Consider the following 19,679-nt stretch of genomic DNA (forward strand, 5'->3'; position numbering starts at 1 on the left):
GCAGCGAGTCCCAGAAATGCCTGAAACAGGCAAAAGGGAAAGTGATTTTTTAAATGTACTTTCAAACCCTGAGACCCTACTCCCGGCCAGGAGACATGCAAACCTTTTTAATATCCTTATTCTGGATCCACTTAAATGAAAGCAGCTTCCAGTATTTTTAGCTGCTGCATAATCGAAGTAAAAAAGAAGGGCCAAGGTGGGGAGGCAGGGGGGGAGGATTGTGTATTTTTTTTCCTTTCCTAGTTAGAATAGGAGAATGAGAGGAGAATTACTCATTATCTCTTAACTGAGCCCCTGCCAGGAAGAAAGAGGAACATCCAAGAGTCCCTGTTGGCTCCTCCTCTGACCTAGACGGGATTTAAACCCTGGAGGGAAGCAGAGAAGAGAGGAGGACCAGGGACAGACTGCAGCTCCCAGGTGCAGGAAGAAGTGCCCAGCAGCCTCGGAGGTAAGGGGGCCCATCCTCAAAGGCTTTACCTGTGGGAGGGAGGGAGGTAGTGAGATGGCTATGAGCTCAAAGGTTGAAACCCAAGCCTCAGTTCCTCAGCCTGAGAAGTTAAATCTAGGAATTAGGAAATATTTCTAGGGACCCGAACCTTGCCTCCTTAGGCAATTTTGTACTCCGTTCACAGTAGGAATGCGAAATGCATGACTACTTCTTACCCGGCCAAATACATGGCTGTTTCTACCTAGAATAATGTATTTTTAAAAATATACGCTATTTCCTTTAAATCAAGCACATCCTTCTCATCTTATCTCTTTGTTAGTTTCTTTGTGATGTCAAAGGGCTCTATTTGGTAATTTCTTCTATCTCACTTTTTCAAATCCCAACATGGAAATTTTATTTTCGTTGTGATCAGGAAATTATAACTTACTCTTTTTCTGAATTTTGTGTATACCAGTTAAGGTAATGTTTATGAAATCACTCAAAGAACCTCGACGTTTTTGAATGAACAGATTTTGATTCTCATTTGTAAGCGGGCAACTTCTTTTCCCCCAATTACCCTCATAATACCTCAAAAAAAAAATTCAAAACATTTCAAGAAGTCGTATGGTGGACTAGTTTTTGGAGTTTCTTTCTTCCTTCCTTTCTTTCTTTGCTTCTTTGTTTCTTTCTTTCTCCCTGTCTTTCTCATTTTCTTTCTTTCTTTTGAGGTGAGGGAGAGCTGGGGAAAGACAGAGAAAGAATAAGTGAGAATAGACAGGGTTTCATTTAAGAGCATGAAATTTGAGTTGTTTATATAAGCATTAAGAAAAGAACAAGTTCCAACATAAAAATAGCAAACCACCCACATCTGGACATATGTTAGCCACGGCACTTAAAATCCACTGGGCTCTAGTGGAAACCAAGTGTCACCAGGTATCAGGTGACCTGCACAGTCAGCACTATCGATGGGTGGTTGGCAGAGCAAGCATCCTCATGGAAAGCATCAGTGCCTTTTGGCATTCGGCAGTTGTCAGAGACTCAGAGTCAAGGTGATAGTGTTGGGAGAAGGGACTCAAGAAGAAATCAAGAGTAATGACATAAGTATCATTTTTCGCAGGGAGTAGGAAAAAAAGCACCTGGCATCCTTTAATACAACTTTGAGTCCAGCTATGCCCCCAAGTTTCTGGGCAGCAGCTGACTCCTGAAGAAGGGAAAATGCAGCAGGATGACTTGAAATCATCTTGTGGCTTCTGGTTTCCATTCCAGCCCTGTTCTGTGGTTTGAAATATTGGGTAGACGGAGATCTGTTCCTTAGAAGATGACTGAGGAAATCGTGCCCAGGCCCAGTGGAAACTCTTGTCCATTTACCACTCATTCCAAAGCCTTGGCTCCTATGGAGTCTGGATATAGACATGACATCATGATTTAGGTCCTGTGGTAGAATCTGGAGCCACTTGCCTGTGAGCTGTTGAAGCTCTGGTTGGGCAGGGGGCTTTGCTTGGTTATGCCATGTAGACTCACTGCTCATGCCAACCAACTACCATCTGAATATGAGCTGCTGGCCATTAGTGACCACTGTGGGTGGGTAGGGCTTTAGAATGATCAAAGCCTCTTAAAGTTATTTCAGTATGTGGAAAACCACACATTAAACCAAAGAAAGGGATTGCAACTTTTCATTATGTGCCTCTCTTCATTATCATTCAGTTGAAGCAGCAGTGGTCATCAGAGCCCCTCCCACCCATGGGGAATCGGACTAAATGCTTATAAAGTAATCTTCATTCTGAGGTTGGGTGTTTGCTTAGACCTGAGGGGAGGAAGGGCTCTGAAGTTATTAGACCCTTGCTCTATTTTATCTTCTCATTCAGGAAACTGGGCCCCCGGAAGCTGAAGGAAGGTCTTTCTGAGAGAAAGTGACTCATTCCTGAGGGTAATGTGACATCTTTGCTCAATGCTCAGTAAGCGCTTTTAAAGTGTTTAGCACAAAGCCTGCCACCTAAGTGTTCAGAAAACGGTAGTTCCCATTATCTTCACCCATTTGAGTCTTTGCAAAGCAGATTTGGAGTTGATTGACAAAAACAAGACCACAAAACAAACTTGTGGCCACCCATGTGAAGCTACTAAATGCTGAGGCTGGGTCAGAGGGGCTGTTCTTTATCTTTTCTAGTCTATGGTAGATTTGGAAAAAGTTCTTTGGGAAAAGGGTTATTGCATAATGGTTTGAGAGTCATTAACGAGGATTTCTTGGGAATTCACTGGGTGCTTCCCACTGAACTAGGAGAGTGGGGGTACAGAATGATGTCTGCAGTGGGACAATATCACAAAACTCAATTTTTCACCCTCACCCACACCTCACTGCCTTGTATCCTATAGGGAATGCCCATGCAGGGTTCAACACCACAGTGAATAGATATCCACAGGTTCACATGCACTTGGGTCAGCTGGATTTATCCTAAGAGATACGATACTGCCTTGTACATCCCATGCTCTTGTATACGCTACTAGTTTCCTAGGGCTGCCTTAAAAAATTACCACAAATTGGATGGCTCAAAACAACAGAAGTTTATCCTCCGACAGTTTTGATGGCTAGAAGTCTGAAATCAAGGGGTCGATTGGGCTATACTTTCTCTGAAAGCCCCAGGGAAGAATTCTTCCTTGACTCTTCCTAGCTTCTAGAGGCTCCCAGCAATCCCAGGTATCCCATGGATTGCAGCTGCAGCTCACTGATCCCTGCCTGCCTTCACATGGTCTTCTCTGTGAGGCTCCGTCTCTGTCCAAGTCTGTCTCTGTAAATCTTCTCGTCTTCTTATAAAGACACCAGTCATTGGGTTTAGGGCCCACTCTAACTCTATATGACTTCATCTTACTAATTACATCTGCAAAGATCCTATTTTCAAATAAGGCCACATTCTGAAGCTCCAGGTAGACACAAACCTGGTGGGGGGGGGGGCACTATTCAAATCCAGTACACATACTGAAGGGAAAAGAGATGCAGAGGTGGCATCAGTCCCTAAGGGCTCCCGTCAAGGATGAGTTCAGCCAGGATAGATACTTCAGCCACCTGAGAACATGTTCTCCTGCACAAAGTACTTGGGTTGGAATACCCCAGAGTCACTCAGGTTGTAGATCAGGGGCAAAATGTGCCCCAAGAAAGTGTGGGGAAGACGTGACCAATTTGCCAGGCAATATTCACAACACTGATGTATCCCTAAGCCACCCACCTCATTCACTCTCCTTTATACTTCTTTGACGTCCACCCCGTCATTTGGGGACAGGACATCTTCTTAAGTGCCTCCACTGGAAATTCATAATAATACAGTTTTTTCTAAAACCCAAAGCAATGTTCTCATTTGCTTGTGGTTAACTCTAAAGTCAGGATGAGGTAATGAGACAACCAGAGAAGACCCTGAATTTAAATATGAAGATCTGTAACCATGGCCAGAAATTGGCTAGAGCAACTAGTATTTTTAAATTCTTGACATAGGGCATGTGTCCTTCTTTGTATGAGGTGAAATAGAGACAATCCTGCTCTAGGGCTGGAAGGGTCCACCCAGGATTCAGAAGTTCATCCTCCCCCTTGGCCATGGCTGGGTTGATATCTGCCCTTGCAGCCAGAAGTCTTGCTCTGCTTAGGTATTTCCTAGGAAGGGAATTCTCCAGCTGCTCCTAAGAATGTGACCAGGACTTAACCTCCCTTTTGGGGAAACACTAGTTAATCTTTACAAAGGGTTAAACTTGGCACTGCAGAGAGGAAGTGCAGGCATGGGATTTGGTTACTTATCTGTGAATGTTTAACTGGACATCCAGTATGTCTTGGGTTTCCTTTATTTTCAGAAGAATTCCTCCCTCAAAAGAAATATGGCAGGAAAGAGGATATTTGGTCTTTCTTCACAGGTAGTAACTTTGTTGTTGGCTTTTTTTCATTTGAGGAAGTCCACATAGCAGAGAGATGAAGAACACAGACTGGAGAGCCGGCAGACCTGGTTTTGATTCCAGCTCTGTTTTGATCCTAGCAAACTTCTCTCTTATTAGCTGTGTGTCCTTGGGCAATTGACCTATCTTCTCTGATCATCTGTAATAAATAATCATATTAATTGGCTCCCAGGACTTTGAGGTTTAAATGAAAACAATGTTTATAAAGTGTTCAGCACAGTACCTATCATCTAATAAATACACGCACATATACACACACACACACACACACACACACAACCCAGTGGCTATCTTTATTTAATTCACAAAATATTACTTTGGCCATGACTATGCTACCAGATTGGGGATACAGACGGGATCAAAACAGACACGGCCATTGCCATTCCTGAGCTTGAAAGGCTGTCGGGGCTAGGAAGGTACATATAGACTTGAAAGCTGTCAGTATTTGGCTGAAAATTAAAGCCCCGGGGGTAGGGATGGGGGCCGTGCATGCATGCATGCAATTACCATGAGAGAATGCATAGGGTTAAAAAAAAAAGAGGTGCCTGTCTCTGGGAGGGCAGAACAAGAGGAACCCTCCATCCAGCACATGGTGAGCAGCACACACCCCAACGAGCCTTGGAAAAAAAAGGTAAAGCAAGGAAACCTTTCTCCAGTCTTTCTGTGCCTCCACCTCCCACCTTCCCATACCACCTAACACCCCATCCCCAGTCAGACTTAAAGGCGACATCCACGTCAGGGACACGGGTACTTGGCAGCACCAGTTAGGCACACATATTCCCTGCATTACACCGCCATCACCTCACACATTCAATAAAATAATCAGCAACGTTCGGAAACCTATTATCCTGCATTTTTCTTGCTGAACATTTGGTGCCTCGCCTCCGTTCCTCACCCCCCACTCGGCACTCCGCCTGCGGTCTGCCCTTCATGCTAACGAGCCGGTGAAGTCATCGCTCCCATATGCTGGTAAAAAGGAAGTCTCTCCCGCCAGGCGTTGGAGAGAGAGCCAGAAGGCTTCCCTTCGCACTCGTTACACATGACACAAGTGCTAGATTGAGGATTGTCCCTCCTCTCATCTTTTCGAGCATTCACCCTGCCCAGCAAAATCCGAGATCGATGGAAGGGATGTGAGAGGCTGTAATTTGCAGGGACATCTTGTTACACTACAGAATGACAGGGTACACGGAGGGCTGGTCCCGGGCTTCTGGGGTTTCTCATATCCCAGGCTTTAAAAGCAAACACAATGAGCCTGGGCTTTGGGCAGCTTTGCTGTGGTTTATGGCAAGAGTCCGTGGTTTTTTTTTGCATTTGCTCAGAACTTTTTCAGAGAGCCATCTGCAGGCGGTTTACATCTCGGAGGAGGGGGTGGGGGCGGGAGCTGGCTGGCAGGAGTGGGTAGACACGTCTGCTTCTGGAGCGCTGCTGCTGCCTGGAAAGGAGATTTGGACTGTGGAACCTCGTGTGCTGCCATGTGTGTGAAATCGCTATGTGTGACTGTGCAAGGCAGAAGCGCTGGGGGCTGATGGCTCAGGTTTTGGAGACCGTGCCTCTGGCTTTGATTCTGTAGCCCTGCACCCATCAATTGCATAATCTGGGACACATAATGACTCTAAACCTCAGTTACCATTTTGGGGATTAACTGGAGAATATGTGTGTGGCTGTTTTATGATTGGCTGAACTTTCCAGGAAATATCATTATTTTTATCCTATGTCTGCCATCCAGCTCACTCTCCTAGCACTCCCCATCTCGCCCATCCCCTGACAAATCTCAGGCAGATACCAGAGCTTTCCCGGTCACTTTTGGTATTAGAAGAGGACTGCTTTTGTGAAAACGCAGCTCCCCTTCAGCACGAGAGCTCCAAACTCATATCCAGTCCACCCCCAGCTTCCCGTAGTGAAAAGGAGGGAAGGGAACCTGCCTGCCCGGTGACTTCCTTTCTCACTCCTGCCTCACTTGTGCCTCTGCTTCTGGCTTCACCAGGCTGCAGGGTGCAGTGAGGCTGGGAGAGGGAGGTTTAGAAGTGAAGGGGGAGGGGCATTTTTATTTGGCTGGGGGCTGTTGCAGTTCTCTGCTTATCATATGTCCTTATTATGGCAGTTGTTTCCATTGCTGCCCATCTCCCTCCTGTGGGAACATTTATAGGTTCTTTAGAGATTCCTCCTCTTCTTACTGGGCAATTTCCCACTCCTGGGGCTGCACCTCAGCTCTGGCCCCCAGCAGCCTTCTTGGAGGCTCTGACTTAGCTTACTTCCATGGCAGCAGCTGAACAACTTAGGTATCCTCCTCTCACTAAACTCTGGAGTGCAGGCCCCTCCTCTCTCGGCCATGACTGGTTCCAGCCAAATTCCCACCTGTGAACTTCTCTAGGCCAGAATCGGCCACAGATCCCTTTGTACCTCCTCCTCCCTCACCAAAGCAAGCAAACAAACAAACCAAAAAACCTGTCGGTAGAGCAGCTCTCTTCAAAATGTGTGCACATTTATTCCCCAAGACAACAATAAACATCTCTTGACCATTCCAATACCACTGCAAGGGGTTGAGCCCAGTGCCTGGGACATAGTAAGTGCTCAGAAAAAGGTGAGTTACTATTATTATTACCAATAACATGTTTTGGATAATAGGAAGAACAAAGAAGGATTGAGTGTGGCAAAGTGGTAACATGAAGAAGAACTTGAGGCAGTTCTGATGAGCTCACAGTGGTGGCAAGTTCCTTGGGTACCGTATTCAGGACATCTGCCCAGATGGGGGAATTGTATAGGGCAATTGTATCAAGCTCATTTGTTATTCCTATCAGAATGTCCCATCAGGGGCTTGCAATCAGATGGAGCTGGGATCCAGTCTCAGCTCTGCCACCCCCCAGCAAGCATCTTTACCTCTCAGATCTGGTTTCCTCACCCACTGAATGAGGATGAGAGCACTGGCCTTGGAGAGCTACTATGCAGATTAATTGTGAGGATTAATGCACCTGGCCAAGGCCTGGCACATAGTAACAACTGGAAAAATAACATTTACCATTAGTGTGATGAAATTATTTTTGTTATTAATAATAAATCTGCCATGATTCTTCATCCTCCATTTCCTGATACCAAAAAAAGATGATTAAAAGTGAAAAAAATTGTACAGTGTTAAAACTTGGTTTAATGATAAGGGAGGGTTTATCTGTTTTCTGACTGACGTAATTGCCTACTCAGGTTAATTGCTTTCAATCACGTTCTGCTATTTCTAAACCTGAGTAGGAAAAGAGGCTGGTGAGAACAGGTGCTCCTGGGATGCTAATGGAATTCTATTTCTTGATCTGGGAGATGGCTACAGGGCTGTTGCCTTTACAGTAATTCAGGAAGCAGTACAATTTATATTTTCTGTTCTTTTCAATATAGACATCCTTCACAATAAAAAGATTAGAAAAAAACGAATTCACACCCAGTAGTTGATGAAAACACAGAACGGACTCCACTGAGCAATTATTATGGGCTCGGCATGGTGCTCGGTGCTCTTCACAGACAGTGCTGTGAAGCCATGTGGAAAGGAAGCTCAGGACAAGTCACCTTCCCAAGGTCAGACACCTGGGAGCTGTCCTTCCAGCACTTCACTGCTGCCTCTTGCAATGGGGCACGGGTCATTTGAGAGGGAGTGCCTGAGCTTGACTGAGTCACAGACACCAGGAAAGGAAGCTCCTGACTTCCTTAGACTCTCTGATACACATGCTTACAGATCTTGGGTTGGTTACAGAACCGAGCTCTCGAAACCCTGACGAGACGAGCTCTCGTGGCCCAGGTGCCTGCCGTAGATGTGAGGGGTAAACTGGGTCTCTCATGGTCTCAGTTTGTGAGTGATGGAAGACCATGCCATCCCAGATAGGGGCTGGGGCATGGGAGGAAAGGGCCGAGGAGAGGAGGCAAAACCTAAGGGCCTGAAATTCACAGAATGGATCAGAGGTTACTGGTGTTTGGGGCAGGAAGCCAGGGGTGGGGGAATAAGGGGTGACGGCTGTGGCAAGGGAGCCATGACTTCATGGGTTCAGAGCTTCTGTCTGGAGCGATGGAAAAGTTTTGGTAATGGATGATGGTGATGTAACACAACATGATGAATGTGATTATCCCACTGAATTGTTCACTTAAAAATGGCTAGAATGGCAAATTTTATGTTATATAAATTACTGCAATAAAAAAAGAGATAAATTAAGAACAAACAAACAAAAAACCCTCTCAGCCTGCCCTGGCCTGGGTTGCCGGACTGACAAATCAGGCCACTCACACACTTACTGACTGAGGGACAGTGATGGAACCCCTACCTGATGTGACTGTGGTTCCTTGCGTGGATCCCCAAGATGAATCACCTTGGGACCTGTCCTTAAGAGCCCCACTGCCCAGTGGGGAGAGAAGAGCCATACAAGGTTAACTGAAAACAAGGTAAATTGTCAAGAGAGTCACTGAGAAGGACCAGTATGTTTCTCTGAGCTAGTTTCAAGCTGGGGTGAGGTGGGAGGGCATGAGAGAAATCTTCATGGAGAAAGTATTTTTACTAGAAAGCCCTACATTTTTCTGGCTTGTAACCAGGGGTTGTGAGAAGGACATCGGTCCTGGAGTTAAAGGACCCAGTCTGAGTGGGCTCTGCCCTTACTGGCCATCTTACTCAGGACAATTTGCTCAACCTCTCAAAGCTCAGCCTTCTCTAGTGTGTGAAATAAGACCTAGTTATGCCAAGCAGGGACTCTGGAGTTAGGTGGCCTGTGTTCAAATCCTGCCACTCTTCACTGTGCACCTGTGGGCCAGACATTTCAGGTAGCCATGCCTCAGTTTCCCCACCTGCAAGATGGGGGTAATGATAGTATATGCTACACAAGGTTCCTGTGAGGATCAAATGAGTTGATAAATGTAAATCACTTAGCAAAGCGCCTGATACATAGCAAGTGCCACATATGCAGTTATTGATATGAATAATGTGAGGATAATATTAGGGTTGTTGTAAAAATTGGTGATTAGTGGGATCAAAGCCTGTCACATAGTAGGCCCTCAATTCAAGATAAGCATTCTTATTATTATTAAAGTGCAGGAGAATCTAGAATCAGAAGTGAGAGAAAGGCATCCCAGGTAGTACAAAGAGTGTAAGCAAAGAGGCAGAGATGTGTGATACATGAGTAAAGAATGGAAAATAATTTGGTTCAGCTCCTCAGGAGATAAAGGATGAATTCTCCCTGCTGATTTCTATTGGATTCTATGTGGATAGAATCCATGAAAAAGGTCCAGCTCCTTAAACAAAGCTGCTTGGCTTTCTTTTGTGTTTTCTCTGGACATAGGCCTCCAGGAGGGCCTGCCTCCTCTTCTCTAAGGATGGGTCTTCAGGGGATGTCCAGCTTCCCCTTGGGACTCCTGCTTGGCTCTGTGCTCCTGGTGGCATCGGCCCCAGCTACCCCCAAATCCCAGGGCTGCAGCGACAAGGATCAGCAGGTCACCGTCAGCCACACCTACAAGATCGACGTGCCCAAGTCTGCCCTGGTCCAGGTGGAAGCTGACCCTCAGTCCCTCGCTAATGACAAGGCCGCACTCCTGGCTCCAGGGGAGGCCGGAGAGGAACAGAACATCATCTTCAGGCACAACATCCGCCTGCAGACGCCACCGAAGGGCTGCGAGTTGGCAGACAGTGTCCAGGACCTGCTGACCCGGGTGAAGAAGCTAGAGGAAGAGATGATGGAGATAAAGGAACAATGCAGTGTGCAGCGCTGCTGCCAAGGAGCTGCCGGTGAGCTCACTACCTGGTATTCATTCAACAAACTTCTAAAGAGTAACTACTATGTGGCAGGTGCTCCATCAGCTACACGAGTGCTCTGGGAGTCTGGTGCAGTTCCACCTTTTGCTTTCGGTTCCCCTTGGGGGACCATGCCTCTGCCATTTATTCACTGGCATAAGCACCAGGGATATCTGGGAGCCTGAACAGGCAAGGACTGGTGGGTGTTGAAGATAGGTTAGGGTCCCAGGTTAATGATTCCAGGTGAAAAATTTCCCTGGGGCTGTTTTACCTATGGATCCAGTCTGTGTCAACGGAGAAGCAGTGGGAAGGAGAGAGGTGATAGAGGGTTTTGGACTGGGTTCAATCCCAGTTCTGCCATATTTTTAGCTGTGACTTGGACAAATTCTTAGCTTCTTCAACTGTCCAATGAGAATAATTCTCTCCACTAGTATAGTTCTGAGAATTAGAGACGGTGTACATAAGATTCTTGGCCCACAGTATATAGTGAGCAAATCGTAACTATTTTATTAGTTAAGACGGACTACAACTTGATTTTATAAATAACGAGGGTCCCCTGCCCTGAATTTTTTTTAAACATAAAACCGCCCAGGCTGATCCAAATGGTAATGAATGGTACATGGCTTAGATTTTTATGCCTGAAGAGCATAAAAAAGAGCGCCACCTATACACCAGACACAGAACTAGGCACTGGGGTCACCTCGTGACTAAAAAGCAGTACAGGTATTGCTCTCCGGGAGCAAGGGCTTGTAGAATGGAGCAGAGGGTGAAGGATTTCCCTCCAACTTCCTCTTGCCGAACAGGGTCAGAGGGGCCGATTTACCTGCGGGGAATCTGGGTCATTTCTCTTCCCACCCTCACCACCCACCATTGTGACTGGACTATTTCGTAGCTTCTGCAGGTGGGTCTGCAACCCTGTTGCCAGGGCGTCAATTCGGGCTCATTTCTCAGACCTGCTTGGTCCAGCTCTATCCAGCACGACCACCATCTCATCTGCCTCCCCCAAGGAGTCAGGTGACATTCAGGATGGACCATGTAAGGCCCTGGCAGAGAAAGGTACTAAATAATCACCACCCTTCAGGGGGAAAGGATCCAGCAGAATTCGTATGAACGCTTGGGGACCAGAAGGGAAAAGCGCGGTTCTCATAGCAATTCAAGCATAGGAAGGTGGAAAAGTGGTGGATCTCACAGGTCACAGACTCTGGCTCGGGTGGAAAGGGTGGAACCCCTTCTCCATTATGGAAGCCCACCCTGCCTCCCAAGAAACAACCGTGCCGGACCCCAGAATTCACTAGCAGGCTCTTAGGGGGTCTCCAAGGACTCGCGATCGCCACCCCTGACCCCTCAATCCTCAGCCTACTCTTTTCCCCTTCCCTCCCCAGATGTGAGCCGCCTGTGCAGCGGCCACGGCACCTTCTCCCCGCAGACGTGCAGCTGCCTCTGCGAGCAGGGCTGGGAGGGCGCGGCGTGTGAGCGGCCCGCCTGCCCCGGGGCCTGCAGCGGCCATGGGCGCTGCGCAGACGGCCGCTGCCTGTGCGATGAGCCCTACGTGGGGCTCGACTGCGCCTACCCCGCCTGCCCCGAGAACTGCAGCGGGAACGGCGTGTGCGTGCGCGGCGTCTGCCAGTGCCACGAGGACTTCATCTCCGAGGACTGCAGCGAGCGGCGGTGTCCAGGCGACTGCAGCGCCCACGGTTTCTGCGACGCGGGGGAGTGTTACTGCGAGGAGGGCTTCACCGGCCTCGACTGCGCCAAGGGTGAGAGCGGACATTCGCCCTGGCTGGCCTGGCGTTTTCCCCCCCACCCCGCGCTGTGCACTCCCCACCGTACAGTGTAACCATCGGTTTATTCACTGTCTTAGGCGCATGGGTGTCTCGCCCTTTAGCCTACATCAGAACCACCTGGACGGCTGGTTAGCACAGATTGCTGGGCCACCCCAAAGTTTCTGATTCAGAAGGTCTGGAGCGGCCGGCCCGGCTAATCTGCAACTGTAATAAGTTTCCAAGTGCTACTGATGTTGCTGAGCTGGAGACCCAACTTAGAGGTTCACTGGTCTTCTGTGATCTAATGACTGTATACGGATGGGTGGAGGTGGGAGCGGGGTGGGGGCAAGGAGGAGGGGAGGGGTCAGCATTACCTCCCAACCAGGTAATAACCTCTGGAGGGCCAAAAATAGGGCCTCATACAGACTCTGTGTCCTCCACAGCCATCTTCATACTGTTAAGTGTGTAGTAGATGCTCAATAAATCCTCATTGGCTATAAATTCTGTCCCCTCTTTCCCCACCCTCTCCGCCCTTCTGTTTGCAGTGGTCTCCCCGCAGGGCCTGCAGCTGCTCAGGAGCACTGAGGATTCCCTGCTGGTGAGCTGGGAGCCCACCAGCTTCGTGGACCACTACCTCCTCAGCTACTACCCCATGGGGAGGGAGCTCTCCGGGAAGCAGATCCAAGTGCCCAAGGAGCAGGACAGCTATGAGATCCTCAATTTGCTGCCAGGAACCAAGTACATAGTCACCCTGCACAACGTGAAGAAAGAGGTTTCCAGCAGCCCACAGCATCTGCTCGCCACTACCGGTGAGGAACAGCCAGGTGCCTCAGGTTTCCCAGAAAAGTCCCCATTTTAAATGTTTCCTCCCGTTATCCCCACTGATATGCTTCTACTAGTGAGGCCATCGCCTTGATTTGGGGTTTGAAAATCACAGCCTCTGCAATCCCAGATTCCAGGGAGGAGTCCCCGTTTTCTCTCCCCTCTCCCTGCACCCTCATAGTGGAATCCTCCAAGCCAGTGACTACACTGGAGCTCAAGGAGTCCTCTCTGAGCTTATTATCAAGGTCTGCTTGCCTTGCACCCACTGACAGGCGGCAAAGACGTACACCTGCATCCCTAACCCTCTCCTGAGGCACTCAACACGTTCTGTTGGAGGGAGCCAGGGCTGAAGCCACCTGTATCAGTTTGTTTCCTAGCAGGAAACAGGGCACAGACTGCGTAAATAAAGAAAGTTTGACAAAGAGACTATTTGTAGGGTTTGGATGGTGAAAGACCTCAGGGATAGCATCAGTGGGGAGCCACCCCAGCTGAAGGGGTAAGGGATGGGAGTTGGGACTGGGACTCAGAGCTGTAGGAGAGGACCGGCTGATGAGATGCAGGCAATCCATCGTGTCCCAACAGGAGGGAGTGCAGGGGACCACCTGGCAGGCCTCTCTCTCCTCCTTGCCTCTGCTTTGCTGGTGACTCCCCACGGCCAAACCCAATCAGAAGCCAAAGGGCAAGGGAACCAGGGAGCTATGGAGGTCATCAATTGGGATACCGAGCAGGATGGAGAATGGTGGAGGCTGGATTTGGAGAGGCAAACAGATGCTCCAATGCATCGCCAAATGCCACAAAAATGTTTGGGAAGGATAAGCATCATTGCTCACTCTTAAGAAACTGTTTCCTCATGTAAATTCTGAAAGAAGCTTAGATAGTCAAGGATTTGGGGAAACTTGTTTGAGGGACTCTGATTCACTCCTTCACTTACTACATTTTTAATAAGCACCTACCAGGTTCCTGGCATTGTTCTAGGTGCTAATAAAAATGAGCTGCCTCCCTCCCATCCTGAACTCATAGGGAAAGATTCATGGAGAGCCAAGACCATGGGCCTTTAGCACTCAATTGCCTTTGCAGAAACAGCAGGCTGCCTGTCTTCTTTGGTGATGGGGGTGGGGAGGGGTCAGGGCAGGTCAGTGTTGGAAAGGACAGTGAGGGACTTGTCATCCTGGGGGCACAATTTATGATTGCCTTTGACAGTGCCTTCAGCCAGCGACCACCAGGAACACCTAGGTCCTAGTCTGAATGCTCATTGCAGTGAGGGAGAACACACACCATGGGGGAACTGTGGGACGTCTCTGTAAGAGAGTGTTTGAAAGGGCTTGATATAGGGCTTGGACTTGTGGTAGGTGGTTTTGGGGAGGCTTTAAGGAAGAAGGCATTTGCTTGCATTGGATACTGTCAGGAAGTGGGGGTAATTCTATGATTGGGTGTGTTCGTTTGCAAGCTGCAGGAATGCAATATACCAGAACTAGCCTGACTTTTATAAAAGGGAATTTAATAAGTTCTGAGCCTGTGGAAATGTCCAAACTAAGGCATTCATGGAAAGATACCTTAGATGAATAAAGGCTAATACGTCTGGAACAACTGTCAGCTGGGAACGAATGCTGCTCCCTTACTCCTGGGCTCCTTTGCCTTCAGCAGGTTCTGGCTTGCTTCACATCTCATGGCAACATCTGCTGGGCTCTAAGCACCTCCAAACATCCGTGTCTCTGTTCTCTGTGTCTGCATCTGTGTCAATTCTGCTGTGAGGTTTCTCTCAGCTCTGAGGCTCCTGCCATTTCTGTTGTTTCTGACTCTCTCCAAAGTGTTTTCTCTTTTAAAGGATTCCAGTAAGCTAATCAAGACCCACCTGGAATGGGTGGAGTCACATCTCCATCTAATCAAAAGTTAATACCCACAATTGGGTGTGTCACATCTCCATGGAGATACTCTAATCAAGAGATTTCAACCTTTGGTTTTGAATCAGGATGAAGAGAAATGGCTGCTCCCACAAGTTTGGATCAGGATTAACACATTGCTTTCCTGGAGTACATAATACCTTCGAACTGGCACATTGGGTATCTTAATGAATCTTATCTAGAAAGAGGGAAGATGAGAGTGAGGCAAAGCTGTAATTGGGAAAGTTGTAGCAGTCACTTTTATTAGTCAGGAGAGGGGATGTGCAGGATGTTTAGTCATTTTTGTGGTTTGGACAGTGTTTGTGTTTTGGTCTATTCTGACATGTTTATGGAGTGGTCTTTGTTTTTGTTTTGATCCATCACGGTCCAAAGTGGCCTTTTCTGACACTGATGTTATGTAAAATGGTTTATGGTCAACAAACACCGACACCTGGCCTTCCATGAGTGCCAGACCAGATCACAGATGTCGGGGGTTCTTTTCCCTTTTACACGTTTTTGTCTATTTCTTCCTTAGCCTACAGACAGGACAGTGCCCGAAGCCTCCCGAGGAAGGAAAGAGACATCTGTTCTGAAAGTCTTACTATCCCTTTTTGGCTTCTTGTTCTAGGGACTTGCAAAATCCTGCAATTGTGAAGTTTTTCTTTCTGCCTAATCTGACTCAAGTTAAATCCATTCTTATTTGTTCCCCAGGGTAGCCTCAGATTGAGAGACACTTATCCCTGTAATGATCTTGAACATTTTCATTAAGTCCCTGCTTCTCCATTTGATGAATCCTTCCAAGTTCTCTTAAGCCATGTGGGACTCCTGCAATCCTTGAATCACTTTCATTACTCACCTCTTGACCTGTTTCAAGTCCCTCAAGGAATTCCTGTATTTGAAGGAAGTCTAAAAATAGGACTGAGAAGCTGGCAGGTGGAGCCAGCGGGAGGAGAAACCGCTTCAGAGAGAAGGCTCTGTGAGATGCCTTATCCACAACAGAATGGGTCAAAGGCATTCCAGGCTGGAGGGGACTTGGGGATCAGTGAGTTCACTGCCTGCCTGATGTACAAAATCAGTTAGCCTGGGTGGAACAAGCAGTGAAGGTGGGATATAGTCAAGGAAAGGGAAAAGGCAGAGAATCTGGGGTGGCGGTGGTGGGGGAAAGACGACTTGTCTTCCCTGTTCTCAAGTTCAGTGTCAGGCACCATCAGTCTGGGACATGGCCATTGGAATTCAAAGTACTCCCAAAGCCTCCATTCTTCCCCCAATCCCAAAGTTCCTCCCTTAGAGCTACATCAATGATCCATTATTTTGTATTAATTATGGAAATTTCACATAAGTGTGTTTGGGGTTTTTGTATGTGTGTGTGTATGAGAAAAATGTCTAGAGGGATGAAACATTTAGCCATTAATAATTTACTATGAATAAACATAATAACCCCCTCCATTTTCAGGAAGGATGGGCTGGGCCTGAGAACACAGGTACCTGGTAGAAATACTAAAACTTGGTAGAAGGCACTTCTACCAAGATGGCCCAAGTTAAAATACACCTACTTCCTAGTTTTGCTTACAGTTAATCCTTAGAGGAGAATTTGAGAGGTGAGAGCTTTGTTTGGAAGACTGAAGGAGGAGATTATTGTATTATTAAGTTATATCCTAGAAAATTCAAAATGCATTTCTCAAATTTTACATGGACGGCCTGAGCCTGGGGTTGAGTCTCCAGTCAGGGGCTCTTCAGCTAAAGGGTGAATGTTTGGTTTGGAGAACCCAACCCTGAGGTAAGTGGTTTGGATGGCCGACCTGAGCGGGTAGTGAGTGCCTGACCCACATCAGTGTGGATAGGGAGGTGTGTATGGTGTCTGATGGAAGGGGGTCAGGGAGCGAGGTTCTCCTGGGAGAGTCTGTCCTCCAAAGACAATTTGAAAACCAACATTTCACCTGCCGCTTTGGTAACTCTGAGACTCCTGGTAAGGGCTGTGGCTTGAGACTAAAGCCAGCTTGCAGTGTGTCCAGAGAGGGAGCTGACCTGGTAGCTGATGGCCTGTTATAGACCTATCGAAGCCTCAGCCCTTCACCACTCTCTCTGGCCCTCCCTGACCCCTGTTCTAGATCTTGCTGTGGCTGGCACTGCTTGGGTGACGGGCGAGACAGAGAGCTCTCTTGATGTGGAGTGGGAGAATCCTCCGACGGAAGTGGATTACTACAAGCTGCGGTACGGCCCCCTGACAGGACAGGAGGTGGCCGAGGTCACCGTACCCAAGAGCAGCGACCCCAAGAGCCGATATGACATCACCGGTAAGAGCCCACCCCTGGGGGAGTGAGATGTTTGCTGTGGATGCTGAGGTGGGCACTGAGTGCAGAGCGGGCCAGCATCGCCACCCGTCAGAGTGTCCCGGGTCTTCAGGAATCATGCTTGAACCCTTACCCCTGAAACTCCTAGGAATGAGCCCACTCTGAAGTCTTGCAGCTCGGCTCCAACATCTGGAGACTCAGAGCACCTTGCTAAAAGATTACCAACCCCATGTTCTCCCAGATCAGCCTACTCTCTTAAAGACCCTGTCTGTGCTTCAGACATTCCTTCTGGAAGAACTTGTGTGGGTGTGTATGTCTGTGTGTAAGTGAGAGTGGCAGAGAGCGTGAGACAGAGATGGAGGGCTAGAAATAGATAAATTGAGAGATATTGATTTGTTCAGCATGAGGCACAGGAAGGAGTTTTTTTAAGAAGACCTGGGTAGGGGGAGAGATTTCTGTCTTACATCTAATCCTGTTGGGAGCTTGTATTAGTCAGGGTTCTCTAGGGAAACAGAACCAACAGGAGATATCTGTTAATAAGAGATTTATAAAGGTGTCTCACGCAACCATGGGAATGGAAGAGTCCAGATGCCTCAGGGCAGACTGTGAACTGGGAGCTCCAATGATGGGTCTGGAGGAATGCCACAGGAGAGACTCGGCTGAAGAGGCCACGAAAAAGTTTCTCTTCTCCTTTAAAAGTCTTCAACTTCTCAGGTTAATACATTGGTAGGACACATGCCTTAGTTGATGGCAGCTGTAATCAGCCATAGATGCAATCAACTGACTCATGATTTAATACACCAGCCTTCTGGTTTATCAGCCAGTCACAAAATATCCTTGCAGCAATGGTCAGGCCAGTGCTCACCTGACCAGAAAATTGGGCATCATCACTTGGCCAAGTTGACACTGCAGCCTAACCATCACTGTGTTGGAAATCAGACAGTTGCTCAGGAAATAGGGCCACATAGGGATGCTCACATTTTGGGATGCTTGAAGATTATGCAATTTTCAGGACCCTCTTTAAGAAAGGTAATTCACAATTATGAATAGCAGATAAGGTATAGGGCTTTGGAAGGGAACATGCAAGTGAGGGTTTCTTAGCTTCATGGCACAGCCTCTTCTAGGGCCTTGCTGTGCTGTCCATTCCCTGATTTAATCCTGAGATGACTCCTTGGGGTTCTTGGTGTTTATGGAGTAGGGTGGTGGTTGTGGGTGGGGTGGAGAATGAGTGCCTGTGCCTCACATGCACAGCTTTCTGAATATTTATGCCATAAGGTACAGTCATTCAACTTGCTTCTATAGGGGGAAAAAAGCTAATTATTATAATTAAAAGGGAAAGAAGCTTTGAGGGAAAAGTTAGGAGCAAAAAATATTTAGGGCTGTACATAAATTTGGGAAATAAGTGCTAGGTGCCCCAGCCCAGGAGAGGGTACTCCATGAACTTCGTCTCTGTCCTCCGTCCCTGACCAAGAAGTTCCCTTGAGGTTACTTTGAATTTCACTGGTTCTGTGGCTCTTTATCTGGCTTGAGATAGAGGTTAGTCTTTGGTTCAGGGTTAGAGCCCCTTGTCTTCCCCCTCATGAGGAAATCATGCTGGGTCTGAAGCCTGTACTCACACCCACTCTGCTCACTTGTGTCCAGGTCTGCAGCCCGGGACTGAGTATAAGATCGCGGTCATCCCCATGCGAGAAGGCCTGGAGGGCAGACCCGTTCTCCTGAATGGCAGGACAGGTGAGAGCTCCTTGGAGGCACAATGAACATTTAATTATGTTTACATTCTGATGTCTTTCTGGGCTGCCTCCTTTCTGGATAAAAATTCTGGGTTTTGTGTTTAGAGGGATTCTGTCTCTCTGTGTGGTGAAATCCACTTGGGAGGGACGAGGGAGGAGAAGCAAATTTCTTTTAAATCTTGCCATTGAAAATTTTCTCCTTAAGTGTTGGAGTCAAGGGAAAGACCATTGCTGACGCTCTTCTGCTTATTTTAATACCTTCAACCACTGGAATATTTCCAAGCCATTTATCACCTTGGACCCAGACACACAGCTCCCCATTACCTAAAGCCACATGGTCTATAATTTCTTTCTTGCTGCTCCTGTGTTTTTTCCTGATGACCACACTCAGGAATATAGGCAAGACGAACTATTTGACTTTGCGTTTTAGACTTGTGAGCCTCCCGTAACCACTCTGTTTTCCTGCCTGCCCTACGTTGGGAGCCATACTCTAAACTGTATACCACTGGGCAGAGCATAATCCTTGGAAGACGGCAAAGAAGGAATCTGTTGAGTTTGAGTCTTACCTTTACATTTTTTTTTAGTCCTTTCAGTTCAGGCCTGGCAGTAGCTGGCTGGGGGTGGTGAGAATAAGAGTGAGATCATTTGAGAATTGAATGCATTATTTTAACTATGTAACAGATTGCATATCTGGAATATGAAATGGTTATAGTTGGCCAATTATAAAGGATACGGATGTAATTCAATTTAAGAAATATGCAATGTAGATTCTGCAGTCTGCCTAAATAGCGGACTAGTGAAACATTTTAGTGAGTTGGAAAAAGGTAAGTACTTCCTTTCTCCTGGTGGCTTTCTCTTTGGCTGTGAGTTAATTGAGAGTTGACTATATACTAATACTAAGAATCTCTCATGAATTACTTCATTTAGTTCTCAAAGCGACCCTATGAAGTAAGGACTAATACTATTTCCATTTTATAGAAAAGAAAATTAGGCTTGGAGAAGTTAAGCTCAGGGTCACTAAGCTGGGATATGGAAGAGCAGGGATTTGAATTCAGAACATGGAAGTCTAAGAGCATTTGGGCTCAGC

The 19,679-nt window shown here is 47.4% G+C and overlaps 1 protein-coding gene across 3 annotated transcripts in view; it reads left to right on the plus strand.

Annotated features, from left to right (window-relative positions):
* The first annotated feature begins 234 nt into the window (after positions 1–234).
* Positions 235–19,679, plus strand: part of TNN (tenascin N) — a 90,609-nt gene continuing 71,164 nt past the window's right edge. For 2 of the 3 annotated variants that reach the window (XM_077157071.1, XM_077157072.1), the window contains exons 1-6: positions 238–448; positions 9,658–10,100; positions 11,489–11,863; positions 12,415–12,678; positions 16,680–16,865; positions 18,504–18,593. In XM_077157071.1, coding sequence (XP_077013186.1) covers positions 9,692–10,100; positions 11,489–11,863; positions 12,415–12,678; positions 16,680–16,865; positions 18,504–18,593 — 1,324 coding nt within the window. In that variant the 5' untranslated portion in view covers positions 238–448; positions 9,658–9,691. Of the gene's footprint in view, positions 449–9,657; positions 10,101–11,488; positions 11,864–12,414; positions 12,679–16,679; positions 16,866–18,503; positions 18,594–19,679 lie in introns of all 3 variants that reach the window. The other variant, XM_077157073.1, reaches the window with a different exon arrangement.

This window comes from Tamandua tetradactyla, chromosome 4 (genome assembly GCF_023851605.1).
Source record: "Tamandua tetradactyla isolate mTamTet1 chromosome 4, mTamTet1.pri, whole genome shotgun sequence".
Lineage (NCBI taxonomy): Eukaryota > Metazoa > Chordata > Mammalia > Pilosa > Myrmecophagidae > Tamandua > Tamandua tetradactyla.